The 14,128-nt window shown below is 43.3% G+C and overlaps 1 protein-coding gene across 1 annotated transcript in view; it reads right to left on the bottom strand.

The window, feature by feature from the left end:
• LOC309562117 (uncharacterized protein) overlaps positions 1-14,128 on the bottom strand; it is an 80,073-nt gene that overhangs the window by 64,116 nt on the left and 1,829 nt on the right. Inside the window, exons 2-3 of the mRNA XM_082266248.1 lie at positions 12,047-13,005; positions 1,339-1,428 (exon numbers count right to left, since the gene is read on the bottom strand). Coding sequence (XP_082122374.1) covers positions 1,339-1,428; positions 12,047-12,973 — 1,017 coding nt within the window. The 5' untranslated portion in view covers positions 12,974-13,005. The remainder of the gene's footprint in view (positions 1-1,338; positions 1,429-12,046; positions 13,006-14,128) is intronic.

The following is a 14,128-nucleotide window of genomic DNA, read 5'->3' as shown; positions in this document are numbered from 1 at the left end:
CATTTCTTAAAGATATCCATAAAAAGTGTTGTTTAAAGTTTGCCACAAGCCACCTGGGAGACATCAAACATGTGGAAGAAGGTGCTTTGGTCAGATGAAACCAAAATCAAACTTTTGGCAACAATGCAAAACGTTATGTTTGGCGTAAAAGCAACACAGCTCATCACCCTGAACACACCATCCCCACTGTCAAACATGGTGGTGGCAGCATCATGGTTTGGGCCTGCTTTTCTTCAGCAGGGACAGGAAAGATGGTTAAAATTGATGGGAAGATGGATGGAGCCAAATACAGGACCATTCTGGAAGAAAACCTGATGGAGTCTGCAAAAGACCTGAGACTGGGACGGAGATTTGTCTTCCAACAAGACAATGATCCAAAACATAAAGCAAAATCTACAATGGAATAGTTCACAAATAAACATATCCAGGTGTTAGAATGGCCAAGTCAAAGTCCAGACCTGAATCCAATCGAGAATCTGTGGAAAGAACTGAAAACTGCTGTTCACAAATGCTCTCCATCCAACCTCACTGAGCTCGAGCTGTTTTGCAAGGAGGAATGGGCAAAAAATTCAGTCTCTCGATGTGCAAAACTGATAGAGACATACCCCAAGCGACTTACAGCTGTAATCGCAGCAAAAGGTGGCACTAAAAAGTATTAACTTAAGGGGGCTGAATAATTTAGCACACCCAATTGTTCAGTTTTTTATTTGTTAACAAAGTTTGAAATATCCAATAAATTTCGTTCCACTTCATGATTGTGTCCCACTTGTTGTTGATTCTTCAAAAAAAAATTACAGTTTTATATCTTTATGTTTGAAGCCTGAAATGTGGCAAAAGGTCGAAAAGTTCAAGGGGGCCGAATACTTTCGCAATGCACTGTATGTCTCGAGCTGCTGTCTCTATGCACAAGGTGCACCCTGGTAAGCTCCACCATTGTCTAAAATGTTTCTAGGTACAAATTCCCTTATACAGCACTGTTGGATCTAAGGCCCAAATCAAAATTAAGACCCACCACCACCTGTCCTAATGTGAAAATGCCCTCTGAAGCAGTCATTTATATGGCCCTATGACCCAGACAAAGCATGCGGATCAGGCATTCCACTTTTACTGGCTTCATGATTGTGTATGGTAAATGGCTGTGAAATTTGCCAGGCATCCATGTTTAGGGTGCCATCAACATGTAAAGAACGGGCAGAGGGAATCATTAAAGGCAGGCTAAGTATTTGTGACATGACATGTTGTCTTTAGTTGAATGGAGTAAGAAGAGGAAAGAGGAATGGCTGGGACAGGGGATGGAACTCTAGATTAGAACACACAATATGGCCTTGCTACACTCACCTTGTTCTTGGCGTAGTCTGCATCACCCCATAATATTACTCCAGCTGCACCCTGCGACGCGCTCTCTCCGATGGTAGAAATGAGATCCATCTGAAGGTAGAAAATAAAAAATCATCATTTAAATACATAAACCATAAACAAAATAGAACACATATGTTGCCCCTAAACAGGGGCTACTATGTAAATTTCATTTTTGGCTGGACTGCAGGTGGCTCAGACTGATTGTATAGTTTTTCACCTGTTTTTTCCTTAGGCTTAAGTTGGCTTGTGATTTCTCACTGCCACCAGTAGATGTCTCTGGTATCACTGGTCATAGTATAAGATTTCAAAAACAAAAGGTATGAATATGTATGTTTTCTTCAGCCAGTCCAGTAGGCGTTGTATGCCACTGGTGTTTGCTGGGGGAGCATATAAATATTATGGACAGTACAAGTTCTCTCTCTCTTCCCCTGGGCTGAGGCCTAGGGAGATGCTGCTGGATGGAGCTCTCCTGTAAGGCCCCATAGCCTGTTTTGGGGCCTAAAGTGTGCCGAATCTGTCCTGAAGCTTTCCTGCCTGGTCTGGAGGAAGCTGTGCCAAGGAGGAGACCCAGGGAAGGCCCCTTGCTGGATAAAGTTACGCTAGTCTCTTAAAAGGGATTGGTGACTCACTGAAATTTGGGAACGTACTTACAGTGTTGGTGGGTCAGCTTGTGTGATCTGCAGATACTGTGAAGCTGGACATTGATCTGGATCTGGAGGGTCTGCAAGTAATCTCCTACGGTATCTGGGACCCCTAACCCTCACCTCCTTAGCCATTCTGCAACAAAAGCGGCTGGCGTCCAATATCCTTTCTCGGTCCCCCCATTTTAGCTATGGACTCAGCTCTGAAGTGAAATGGTTCCCTGCCCCTGCCTCTGTGGGTGCTATTCTGCTTTTGGGGTGTCAAAGGGTGATACATTTTAAAGCAGAAATTTCAGGTCTTGGGGAACACCCTCTAAGACCAATTCATTGGAGTCCATCAGGAAAAAATGGGCTTTTCACCATAGTGGTCAGAATGCCTTCCTTGCAGACAGCTAAAAAGACCACTATTGTTATGCAGTTGGTCTTCCAAGAGGTGTAGACTCCAGAACTTTGCAGCCACTATCATATGAGAGGTCAATCAGCCACGGCTCAGAGATATCCACAATTCCATAATATGCTCCTTAAAATTGTCATTTATTTAACATTCCACAGGAATAAACAACCTTAATACAGAGATGTTGGCACGATTCAGGCTTGGTATGCTGAAACGAGTCAGCATCTCTATATTAAGGTTGTGTATTTCCATGGAATGTTAAAAAATTACAATTTTAATGAGCATAATATTGAGTTCTCTGTCTGGAATAAAACGTGTTCTGCCTCTGAATAATATGTGGTGAAGATAGTAGCATGCAAAGTGGGTGTAGCTGCCACATAGCTGTAGGCAATCAGAAAATGGCAAGGAAGCCTTTACAATAAGCAGGATGGTTGCTGGTCACAAGAGGACACACTACGTACACAGTCAATACCTAAGGGAATTCCCTATTAGCAACTGGTTCAGAAAAGGGGTGGTAGTGGTCTGGTGATGATGGGTCAGTTGGGGACATTGACCAGGAAGATTTCTCTGGTGCACCTACCACATCGCTTGGGCATCTGTGTTTCATGGGCTCCAACTAGGGACTAAACCTGTAACCATGGATGTAGAAGAAAAAGGATAGAAAACAGAGCACCTCTAAGTGCAGCAGTTTTATTAATGGTGACCGGTCCGAAGATGGTAGAAGGTCCCAGGGGTCCTGGAAGGTGGAGGGGTCCGTGCCGGTCGGATGGACGGGTGAATGCTGTGCAAGGAATCCTCTGTCTTCCGGGTGCTGGGAACCAGGAACCACACTGGAACGCAGCGTACGCTGCGTGACGTCACACGGAAGGGGGCGAATCACACGACGCCTTTCAGAGCATGCGTACGGCTCTCCGTGAACCTGCACGCTCTTTTTTCAAGTGTATAGTGAGGAAGAATACCAGAACAAGCCGTATAAATACACATGAGGTCAACAAGGGGGGAGGTAACTAAAAGATGACCTAGAGTGAGCTATGGACGGCCATGATGACCACTGATCTGCACGGGAAAACACCCATTACGCTAGGATATTAAAAAAGTATACAAATACACACATATATGTCATATATAAATAATATGAATCATTAGTGGTAAATATAATAACAGTATGAACTGTATATATATATAGAATCATAGAAACAAAGAACAGGTGAGCCAGGGGACATATGTAAGGAGCTCAGCTCCATATTAATGTACACATATATCCCCACACATATAAACATGCTTGTCAGAGTAAATTGCTTATAAATAAAGGGAGGAATAGAGAAAACAATAAAAAAAATAATAATAAAAAAAAACAAAAAGAACAAAACACATATATACCACATACTGTATATGCCAATCCACTGCACATCCAAGCCTACTTGAGCAAAAAAGTATATATGCTCACAGAAGCGTGTCGGTGCGTCCGTGGTGTATAATAAAGGGATCTATAGAAAAATCTTGTTGGTTTGACAAGAAAAATAAACATATATATAAAAATAAATATGTATAAAAAATAATAAATAAGGAATTATATGTTTAAAATTGTATGAAGAATTGCCGGTCAAAGGGGTAACGCAATAATGGTTAAAATAAAATAAATAAAAATAAATATAAAATAAAATAAAACATTTCACGTGACAATCAGGACCAGTGGCTAAAAAAGAGAGTTTGCATAGAGCTCTACAAAATGGTGCTGATCTCTAACTCCTCGTTTAGGCCAAAAGGCTTAAGAGTATCGAGGGTATAAATCCAGAGCGTCTCACGTTGACATAATCTAGAGAAACGTTCTGCTTCGGGGTAGTGTGGTGGTATGGATTCTATAACCCACACACAGAGACCTTCAGTGGATTTTTGAGGTGCCTCTAAAAAATGTCTAGGGACACTTTGTAAATCAGTACCTTCCTCTATAAAGCGACGATGTTTTCCGAACCTCTGCCTTAAAGGGCAGATGGTGCGGCCTACATATAGGAGTTTTGAGGGGCACATTAGGCAATAGACCACATGGTCTGTCGAGCAATTGTAGAAGTGTTCCAGAGGATACGTTTTACCATTGTGTGTGAAATATTTCTGTCCATAGTTGATAAAATCACATGTCTTACATCATTTTTTACGACATGGATACATACCTTTAAGCGGAATGAGGTTAAGGCGATGGGTGATTTTTTTTCTTCTCTGGTAATTTACTGGGGGCAATTTTGTTTTCTAATGTGGGGGCTCTACGATAAGTAACGGTAGGTTTGGTAGCCAAAATAGACAGGAGATGGGAATCCTGCAGCAATATGCCCCAATGTTTGTAGAGGATACCTTCCATCTTTTTATATTTATTGGGAAAACGGGTTATAAATCTAGCTGGTACATTATTATTGGAAATGTTTGAGGATGTAATGGGATGATCGACCAAATACTTGTCATATGCTTGATCGATCAAGGTAGAGGGATAACCTTTATCTCAAATTTTTTTTGTTTCAGATGTGTGCTTAGAGAGATGTAGTCTTCTCTTCTTGTACAGTTGTGTCGCAACCGACAGAATTGGCCTTTAGGAATATTATTAACCCAAGTGGGATGGTGGCAACTCCTATAATGAAGATAGGAGTTGCCCGCTGTCGGCTTAGAGTAATTACGAGCAAAAATGGTGTTATCTTCATGACACAACTCCAGATCTAAAAATGGGAGGATGTCAGAATGGGATTCGAAGGTAAAAGAGAGGCCCAGTGTGTTATTATTGCAATGAGTAACAAATGCTTCTATGTCGGTAACAGGACCATCCCAAATGATCAAGATGTCGTCTATGTACCTCCCAAAGAATACTACATTTTTTGCAAAAGGGTTGTTATTCCAGATATGAAACTCTTCCCAATATCCCATAGTCAGATTTGCATAGGAAGGCGCAAAATTGGCGCCCATCGCTGTCCCATTTTTTTGAAGATAAAACTAACTATCAAATGAAAAGTAGTTGTGGGTAAGGCAGAAGAGGGTGGAATCTAGTATAAAAGAGGATTGTAACGGGTGGAGGGGAGAATCTTGTAATAAGAAATGTTGACGGGCAACCATACCTACATTATGTGGGATAGATGTGTATAGCGAATTTACATCTAATGATAACCAACAATATCCTTCTTCCCATGAGTATGGTTTTAACATCTCCAAAAGATGTGTGCTATCTCGGATATATGAATCTAGACCTTGGGCTAGTGGCTGTAAAAATGAGTCAACATATATGGAAAAACCACTAGTAATACTGTCCATAGATGCTATTATAGGACGGCCGGGAGGGGTTTGCGAGTTTTTATGGATTTTGGGGAGGTGATAGAAGTAGGGGGTGTTGTAATATTTTTTGAATAAGAAGGAAGCTTCCTTCTTGTTTATGACATTATTACTGATAGCTTTTTGGATAAGGCTTTCGGCTTATAATTTGAAAGTAGGGAGTGGATCCTTGTTCAATTTAGTATATGTGTTTGTGTCTGATAGAAGTCTATGAGCTTCAAAAAGGTATTCATTGAGATCCAGAATGACTATACCCCCACCCTTGTCTGCTGGCTTTATAACCAAGGAGGGATTGTCAATAAAGGATTTTAAAGAGGATCTCTCTCCTATGCTAAGGTTGTGTTGTATATGTTGTTGGTTTGGGCCAGAAGATACACACATTTTTTTGAATTCAGAGAATACTACCCGATAGAATGCTTCCAGGTACGGACCCTTGGAATGTGACGGATAAAAAACTGATGGAGGCTGAAGGGAAGTATGTTGTATGGTGGGAGACACAGGTAAATGTTGAGTTAATAAAGATAGATCCAAATCTTCATCTGGATCCCACATACTAAATGTGTCATCGTATGTGCTGAAAAAGCTATCTGATAAGGACTGGCTGACAGGTGACATGATGTTATTGACTGAAGAATGGGAAAGACTAGATGCTATGGAAGAGGAATCTGTTTTTTTGAGGGATTGAATATGAAAATGTCTTTTGAGTGTTAGGTTACGAATAAACTTATTTAAATCTTTAAATAATAAAAATGAGTTGGGTAAGTATGTAGGAGAAAAGGACAAGCATTTGCTTAGCAAGGCTGTGTCCTCAAGAGTTAAGATATAGGAGGAGAGATTGAAAATTTTAATAGTTTTCGCTGTTTCAGGGGACTTCTTTTCTTTCCTCCCCTGCATCCCCGTCTGTGAGCTTTCTTTTTCGTGGCTTGGGGTGTGGGCCTATCACTAAAAAAGGCTGGGAAGATATGTCAACCGGTATCTCACCTACACCAAAATCTCCTATAGTAATAGGAGGTGGCGTAGCTCTAGATGGTACATTCAGGGCCAGATTAACGTAGGGGCTATTGGAGCTGCAGCTCCAGGCCCCTACCTTAATATAGGCCACGGGTTGGCCATATTCACTGTTACCGCTCTTCTGTCACTTGTAAACACAGAAGTCTGGCTTCTATGCTCGCTTCCCCAGGCAGCTCCCTCAGAACCTCCCCACACAGCACGAAGGCCGGACAAGGAGGGACAGTTGCCGATGCATGGATTTGTTTATGGGCTTCAGAGACAGCATCCCATGTTGAATTAGGCATGCATGGCTGCACCCTTCCTCCTCTGGGTGCATGCCAAGGCACGGCCCTTAAGGCCCTTCAAAATCCTCAGCACCAAGCCCATGATGCTCTTAATCCGGCCCTGGGTACATTAGATGTTTTTGGGGGTGGAGACTTTTGTGGAGATATAATCGATGTTTTAAGAGACTTTGTTGAACAGTCTTTTCGCAGGGTGGGACCATGCGTCTGAGGTGGAATGGAGGTATTGAGCGGGGAATGAAGTTTATTGTTGTCCCCAGATGGCCTGGTGTTAAGGTGGGAACCAAAAGCAGTTGCTTTGGCTTTACTATTAGTCTGAAATGATTTATTCAAAGGTTCAAAATTGGATGACTGGGATTTTTGTGATTTATTAGCGTATTGGTGACGTAATGAAGGGGGATGAGGTGGGCCCAAAAAGGGCACAGATGAATGGGGAGGTGGCCTTAAAAGCGATAACGACATGAGTGGTGGGGGAGTCCGTTGTTTTTCTTTCCAAGAGAACACTCTATTGCAGTGGTTCTTAACCTGGGTTCGATCGAACCCCAGGGGTTCGGTGAGTCAGTCTCCGGGGTTCGGCGGGGGGGACAAAGGGGCAATTGCTCCCCCCGAGAAAATATTACTGATTGTGAGGCCGAGCGCACCCCGGGAAATCAGAGCTGCGGTCGGGACGAATCACAGCCATTACACATAGACACTTGACACTCCGCCCCCTGTACCTCCCCCAGCAGGTTTCCAGCCTATCTCCTGCAGGTGCTTGCTGCGTGAGTGGGCGGGATGTACCTGACCACGGAGATCGCGCCCGCCTGGAAGAGGGAAGTGTGAGCAGCTGAGCAGAGGGAGCCGAGTGAATGTTCCTGGAGGTAGGCTCAGCTAGCTGTACATGGTGGATTCGTTTACAAGGACCTCTATGCTACGTCTGCTGAGTTACTGCAGCTTAGCATAGAGGTGCTGTTAGCTGACAGATGGAAATGCATGTCCTTTTCATTTAGCTCAATGAAGCATTGTGAATACCCCCTGGTGTGTGCCCTCCTGATACCCCATGGAATGCTCTCCCAACACCTCCCCCCAATGTGTGCCCTCCTAACACCCCATGGTATGCCCTCCAAACACCTCCCCAAAGTGTGTTCCCTCTTGACACCCCATGCTATGTCCTCCCAACCCCCCCAGTGTGTGCCCTCCTGATACCCCATGGTATGCCCTCCCAACCCCCCCCCCCAGTGTATGTCCTCCTGATACCCCATGGAATGCCCTCCCAACACCTCCCCCCAGTGTGTTCCCTCCTGACACCCCATGGTATGTCCTCCCAGCCCCCCCAGTGTGTGCCCTCCCAACACCTCATCCCTCAGTGTGTTCTCTCCTGACACCCCATGGTATGCCCTCCCAAACCCCCCCCCCCAGTGTATGTCCTCCTGATACCCCATGGAATGCCCTCCCAACACCTCCCCCCAGTGTGTTCCCTCCTGACACCCCATGGTATGTCCTCCCAGCCCCCCCAGTGTGTGCCCTCCCAACACCTCATCCCCCAGTGTGTTCCCTCCTGACACCCCATGGTATGTCCTCCCAGTCCTCCCAGCCCCCCCAGTGTGTGCCCTCCCAACACCTCATCCCTCAGTGTGTTCTCTCCTGACAACCCATGTTTTAATGGTTTTGTTCTTTGTTCTTAATGGTTTTGTTTTTTGAGATACAGTTGCCAACACTTGCAGGGAGGCCCCAGCGAGATTTGAACTCGCGACCCCTGGTTTACAAGACCAGTGCTCTAACCCCTGAGCTATGGAGCCTTCTTTTTTTTTTTTTTTTTTTTTATGGTTTTGTTTTTTAATATATACCTATGGGTTAATAATATTCCTAAAGGCCAATTTTGTCGGTTGCGACACAACTGTACAAGAAGAGAAGACTACATCTCTCAAAGCACACATCTGAAACAAAAATTTCGAGATAAAGGTTATCCCTCTACCTTGATCGATCAAGCGTATGACAAGTATTTGGTCGATCATCCCATTACATCCTCAAACACTTCCAATAATAATGTACCAGCTAGATTTATAACCCATTTTCACAATAAATATAAAATAATGGAAGGTATCCTCCACAAACATTGGGGCATATTGCTGGAGGATCCCCATCTCCAGTCTATTTTGGCTACCAAACCTATCGTTACTTATCGTAGAGCCCCCACATTAAAAAAAAATTGCCCCCAGTAAATTACCAGAGAAGAAAAAAAATCACCTATCGCCTTAACCTCATTCCGCTTAAAGGTATGTATCCATGTCGTAAAAAATTATGTAAGACATGTGATTTTATCAACTATGGACAGAAATATTTCACACACAATGGTAAAACGTATCCTCTGGAACACTTCTACAATTGCTCGACAGACCATGTGGTCTATTGCCTAATGTGCCCCTCAAAACTCCTATATGTAGGCCGCACCATCTGCCCTTTAAGGCAGAGGTTCGGAAAACATCGTCGCTTTATAGAGGAAGGTACTGATTTACAAAGTGTCCCTAGACATTTTTTAGAGGCACATCAAAAATCCACTGAAGGTCTCTGTGTGTGGGTTATAGAATCCATACCACCACACTACCCCGAAGCAGAACGTTTTTCTAGATTATGTCAACGTGAGACGTTCTGGATTTATACCCTCGATACTCTTAAGCCTTTTTGCCTAAATGAGGTGTTAGAGATCAGCACCATTTTGTAGAGCTCTATGCAAACTCTCTTTTTTTAGCCACTGGTCCTGATTATCACATGAAATTTTTTATTTTATTTTATATTTATTTTTATTTTATTTTAACCATTATTGCGTTACCCCTTTGACCGGCAATTCTTCATACAATTTTAAACATATAATTCCTTATTTATTATTTTTTTATACATATTTATTTTTTATACATATTTATTTTTATATATATGTTTATTTTTCTTGTCAAACCAACAAAATTTTTCTATAGACCCCTTTATTATACACCACGGACGCACCGACACGCTTCTGTGAGCATATATACTTTTTTGCTCAAGTAGGCTTGGATGTGCGGTGGATTGGCATATATGTGGTATATATGTGTTTTGTTCTTTTTGTTTTTTTTATTATTAATTTTTTTTTTTTATTGTTTTCTCTATTCCTCCCTTTATTTATAAGCAAATTACTCTGACAAGCATGTTTATATGTGTGGGGATATATGTGTACATTAATATGGAGCTGAGCTCCTTACATATGTCCCCTGGCTCACCTGTTCTTTGTTTCTATGATTCTATATATATATATATATACAGTTCATACTGTTATTATATTTACCACTAATGATTCATATTATTTATATATGACATATATGTGTGTATTTGTATACTTTTTTAATATCCTAGCGTAATGGGTGTTTTCCCGTGCAGATCAGTGGTCATCATGGCCGTCCATAGCTCACTCTAGGTCATCTTTTAGTTACCTCCCCCTTGTTGACCTCATGTGTATTTATACGGCTTGTTCTGGTATTCTTCCTCACTATACACTTGAAAAAAGAGCGCGCAGGTTCACGGAGAGCCGTGCACATGCTCTGAAACGCGTTGTGTGATTCGCCCCCTCCCGTGTGACGTCACGCAACGTACGCTGCGTTCCAGTGTGGTTCCTGGTTCCCGGCACCCGGAAGACGGAGGATTCTTTGCACAGCATTCACCCGTCCATCCGACCGGCACGGACCCCTCCACCTTCCAGGACACCTGGGACCTTCTACCATCTTTGGACCTGTCACCGGATATTACAAGCTTCCACCTTGCTACCATCTAGTGAGTTGTGTATTTTTAGCCCATTAATAAAACTGCTGCACTTAGAGGCGCTCTGTTTTCTCTCCTTTTTCTTACATACCTGCACAGTGGTGACTTCACTGTGCTACAGAGCTAGCCCTTTGAAGCAGCTTATCATCACCCCTGCCACAAGGACTTTTATATTGTGGACTGTTTTCTCCATGGACTTCATTTTACTTGTCCCAGCCCATATACCGTCCTTCCCCTAGCTTTATATTTGATTGTTATCAGAATCATTGTAGTCAGTTGGAGCTTGATCCAGCCCACACCAGAGCGCTAGCTCTTCCTTACCTATGGCTGTAGTAGAGGCCTCTCATGTAAAGTGTATCAAGTACCCCTGCCCAGACCAACGGCCAAAGAAACAGAACCTGTGTCGATGTGTTTAGGAACCAGCGGAGTGAAGTTGAAGCTTCAGGTCATCGCTGATGCAAACTGTTGTACTGAGGGCCTATGTCTGGGGAAATAACTTAACAACCCGGTCACCAGAGGACCCTCTAGTAGGACTTTTTAGAGTTTCTGGTTCTGAAAATCAGTTGCTGGCAGTACATAAAAACAGTGGCGTAGCGTGGGTTGTCAGCGCCCGGGGCAAGGCAAATCATTTGCGCCCCCTAACCTGTGGACTTTTAGCACTCCCCGAGTCCCTTCCAACAATAGTACTGACCGGCCTGATTCCTATACTGACCTACCAGTCCACTACGCTAACATACCTGATTCCTGTACTGGACACGACACTAACCCTTACAATGACCTACCTGATTCCTACCTGACCACTACGCTGCCCACTACACTACACTACACTGCCCACTACACTACACTGCCCACTACACTACACTACACTGCCCACTACACTACACATGATAATGTTGGCCTAATCACAGGGCGCCGACCAGCCATCGTTTAGCCTGAAGAATGGCGGCAGGTGAAGTGACACGTTAGGAAGAATTTTAAAAGTTTGCTAGAGGGATACTGGCGTGGGATGCGCCCCCCAAATGTTGCGCCCGGTGCGGTCGCCCCCCCCCACACGCTACGCCACTACATAAAAATGCATGCATGGAGGTGCATGTATGCATTCTGGCCCTTTACTGGTAGGAAAAAAATGAGTGTTGTGTTGGTTGTCGTGTTATTTTATGGTAACTCCTAACAATCATGCTCCCTGTTGTAGGTGGAGCCGATCTCTCAAGTATACTGAGACATGAGGAGTGTAGAATAATACTATTGGCTGAGCAGAAGGGACTTTGGTTCACATTGTGTTGTCTCACCTGGGAGAGAAGGTTGAGGTTTTCTTTGTAGGTGGGCCGTGTGTATACAAGGACAGGAAGAGAGTTCCCTGTGTGTTGTGAAGCGATCCTCATGGCCTCTTTCACCCGGTAGTGAACGAATTTGCGCCCATTTACAGAATTGTTGAGAGCGGGTTCCAGGTAGACGGATGGATAAATGGCGGTACTCTCCTCCCACATCCACCATAACTGGTCATTACGTGCCATCTCCACGTCGGGGCACTTGCCAGTATAACTATTCCAGTTGGTCAGGTAGTAGTGATTGTAGCAATCTGGAAACAGGTAATACCCCCAGAGCTGGTTGGGCCGAATGCTCTTGGCGTATCGCAGTGTTTCTACCATGAACTCGCGGGCAGAGTTTTCAAATTCATACTGAGCTTCCTTGTTGACCTCTTCAGCTGTCCAATCTGGATAACGTGAGGCCACCAGCTGCCGTGAAGCTTGCCTGTATATGTCCTTCATCTGCCAGTTCCGAATCCAAATGGGTCTCCATTCCTCCCAGTCAATGACCCCCAGTCCCTTTTTATTAACTGATGGCATATATTTGTTGATTCCATTCGCCATCTGGTCCAGGTGAGCCTGCACACTGACATTCTGGGGCACACCTCCGTTCATGGATACGTTGCTCTTGTCATAGTAAGGGTAGAGCCCCAGGCGCTCCTTGTAGAAGATAGTGAGATTCTGGTCTACAATACCCTCACTAGGGGACGAATTGAGGTCAAAGAGTCGAAGGTCAAGAGACACATTGAAGCGGCGCTGGCACTCTTGCGTGGGCGCATTCCATGCAACCATGAATGGGCGACCACTGAACACAGGAGGAACGGTGGGCTTGTATGTGTCTGTGCTGACCTCTGTCGCCATAACAAGGAAACCCCATAGGACCCAGGAGAGGCCGGAGTGGGTTGTCATTGGGAAAGATTGAAGACTGTGCTTGATAAAGTCTACAGAGAGAAAAATGAGAAAGCAAAATAACAACCACCAGTCTTTGGCCTATGTACTAATATACACTAAGAAAGATCATTACATTTAGGACCCATCTGACATCACAGATATAAGCTCCCAAACCAATTTTAATGGGAGGAAAATTCCCTTCTTAGACAGATTTCACCAAAACAGATGTCCCTGTTGGAAGATTTACCTTCGCCTCATGTTCTGGTGACAGCTGTAAAAGTTTGGATTTCCTATCACTTTTGTCTTGTGCTTCTATTGTGAACTTTGAAGATGAATTTCTCCACTGTGTCTATAGCTACATGCAGTTAGGAGCTCGGTTTAAAGCTTTTTTTACAGCTTGCCCAGAATATTTTTTCTGCACAAGCCACTTTAACCACTTCACCTCCGGAAGATTTACCTCCCTTCATGAAAAGGCTGTTTTTTTCGATACGGCACTGCGTTACTTTAACTGACAATTGCGCGGTCGTGCAACTCTGTACCGAAATAAAATGTATGTCCTTTTTTTTCCCACAAACAGCTTTCATTTGGTGGTATTTGATCACCTCTGCATTTTTTATTTTTTTGCGCTATAAACGAAAAAAAAGACTGACAATTTTGAATACAAAAACAACAATTTTACTTTTATTTTTTATTATTTTTATTTTAATTTTGCTACAAAACATATCCAATAAAAAAAATGTAAAAGATACATTTCTTCATCAATTTAGGCCAATATGTAATCTGCTACATGTTTTTGGTTAAAGAAATCCTAGTAGGCGTATATTGATTGGTTTAAGCAAAAGTTATAGAATCTACAAACTATGGGATATTTTTAATTATTTATTTATTTTTTACTAGTAATGGTGGCAATTAGTGGGACTGCGATATTGCGGTTGACATTCTGACACTAACTGACACTTTTGACACTTTTTGGGGACCAGTGACACTAATACAGTGATCAGTACTAAAAATATGCACTTTCACTGTACTAATGACACTGGCTGGGAAGGGGTTAACGTTAGGGACGATCAAAGGGTTAACTGTGCATCTAACTTTTTTTAAACTTTTTGTATACTGTGTGAGGTGCTTTTACTAGGGAAATGCTAGTCCCTGCTTTGCAGAGACACAGGATCC

Source organism: Pelophylax lessonae (assembly GCF_965119305.1).
Source record: "Pelophylax lessonae genome assembly, chromosome: 8".
Taxonomy (NCBI): Eukaryota; Metazoa; Chordata; class Amphibia; order Anura; family Ranidae; genus Pelophylax; species Pelophylax lessonae.
This window is presented reverse-complemented; position numbering and strand designations above follow the sequence as displayed.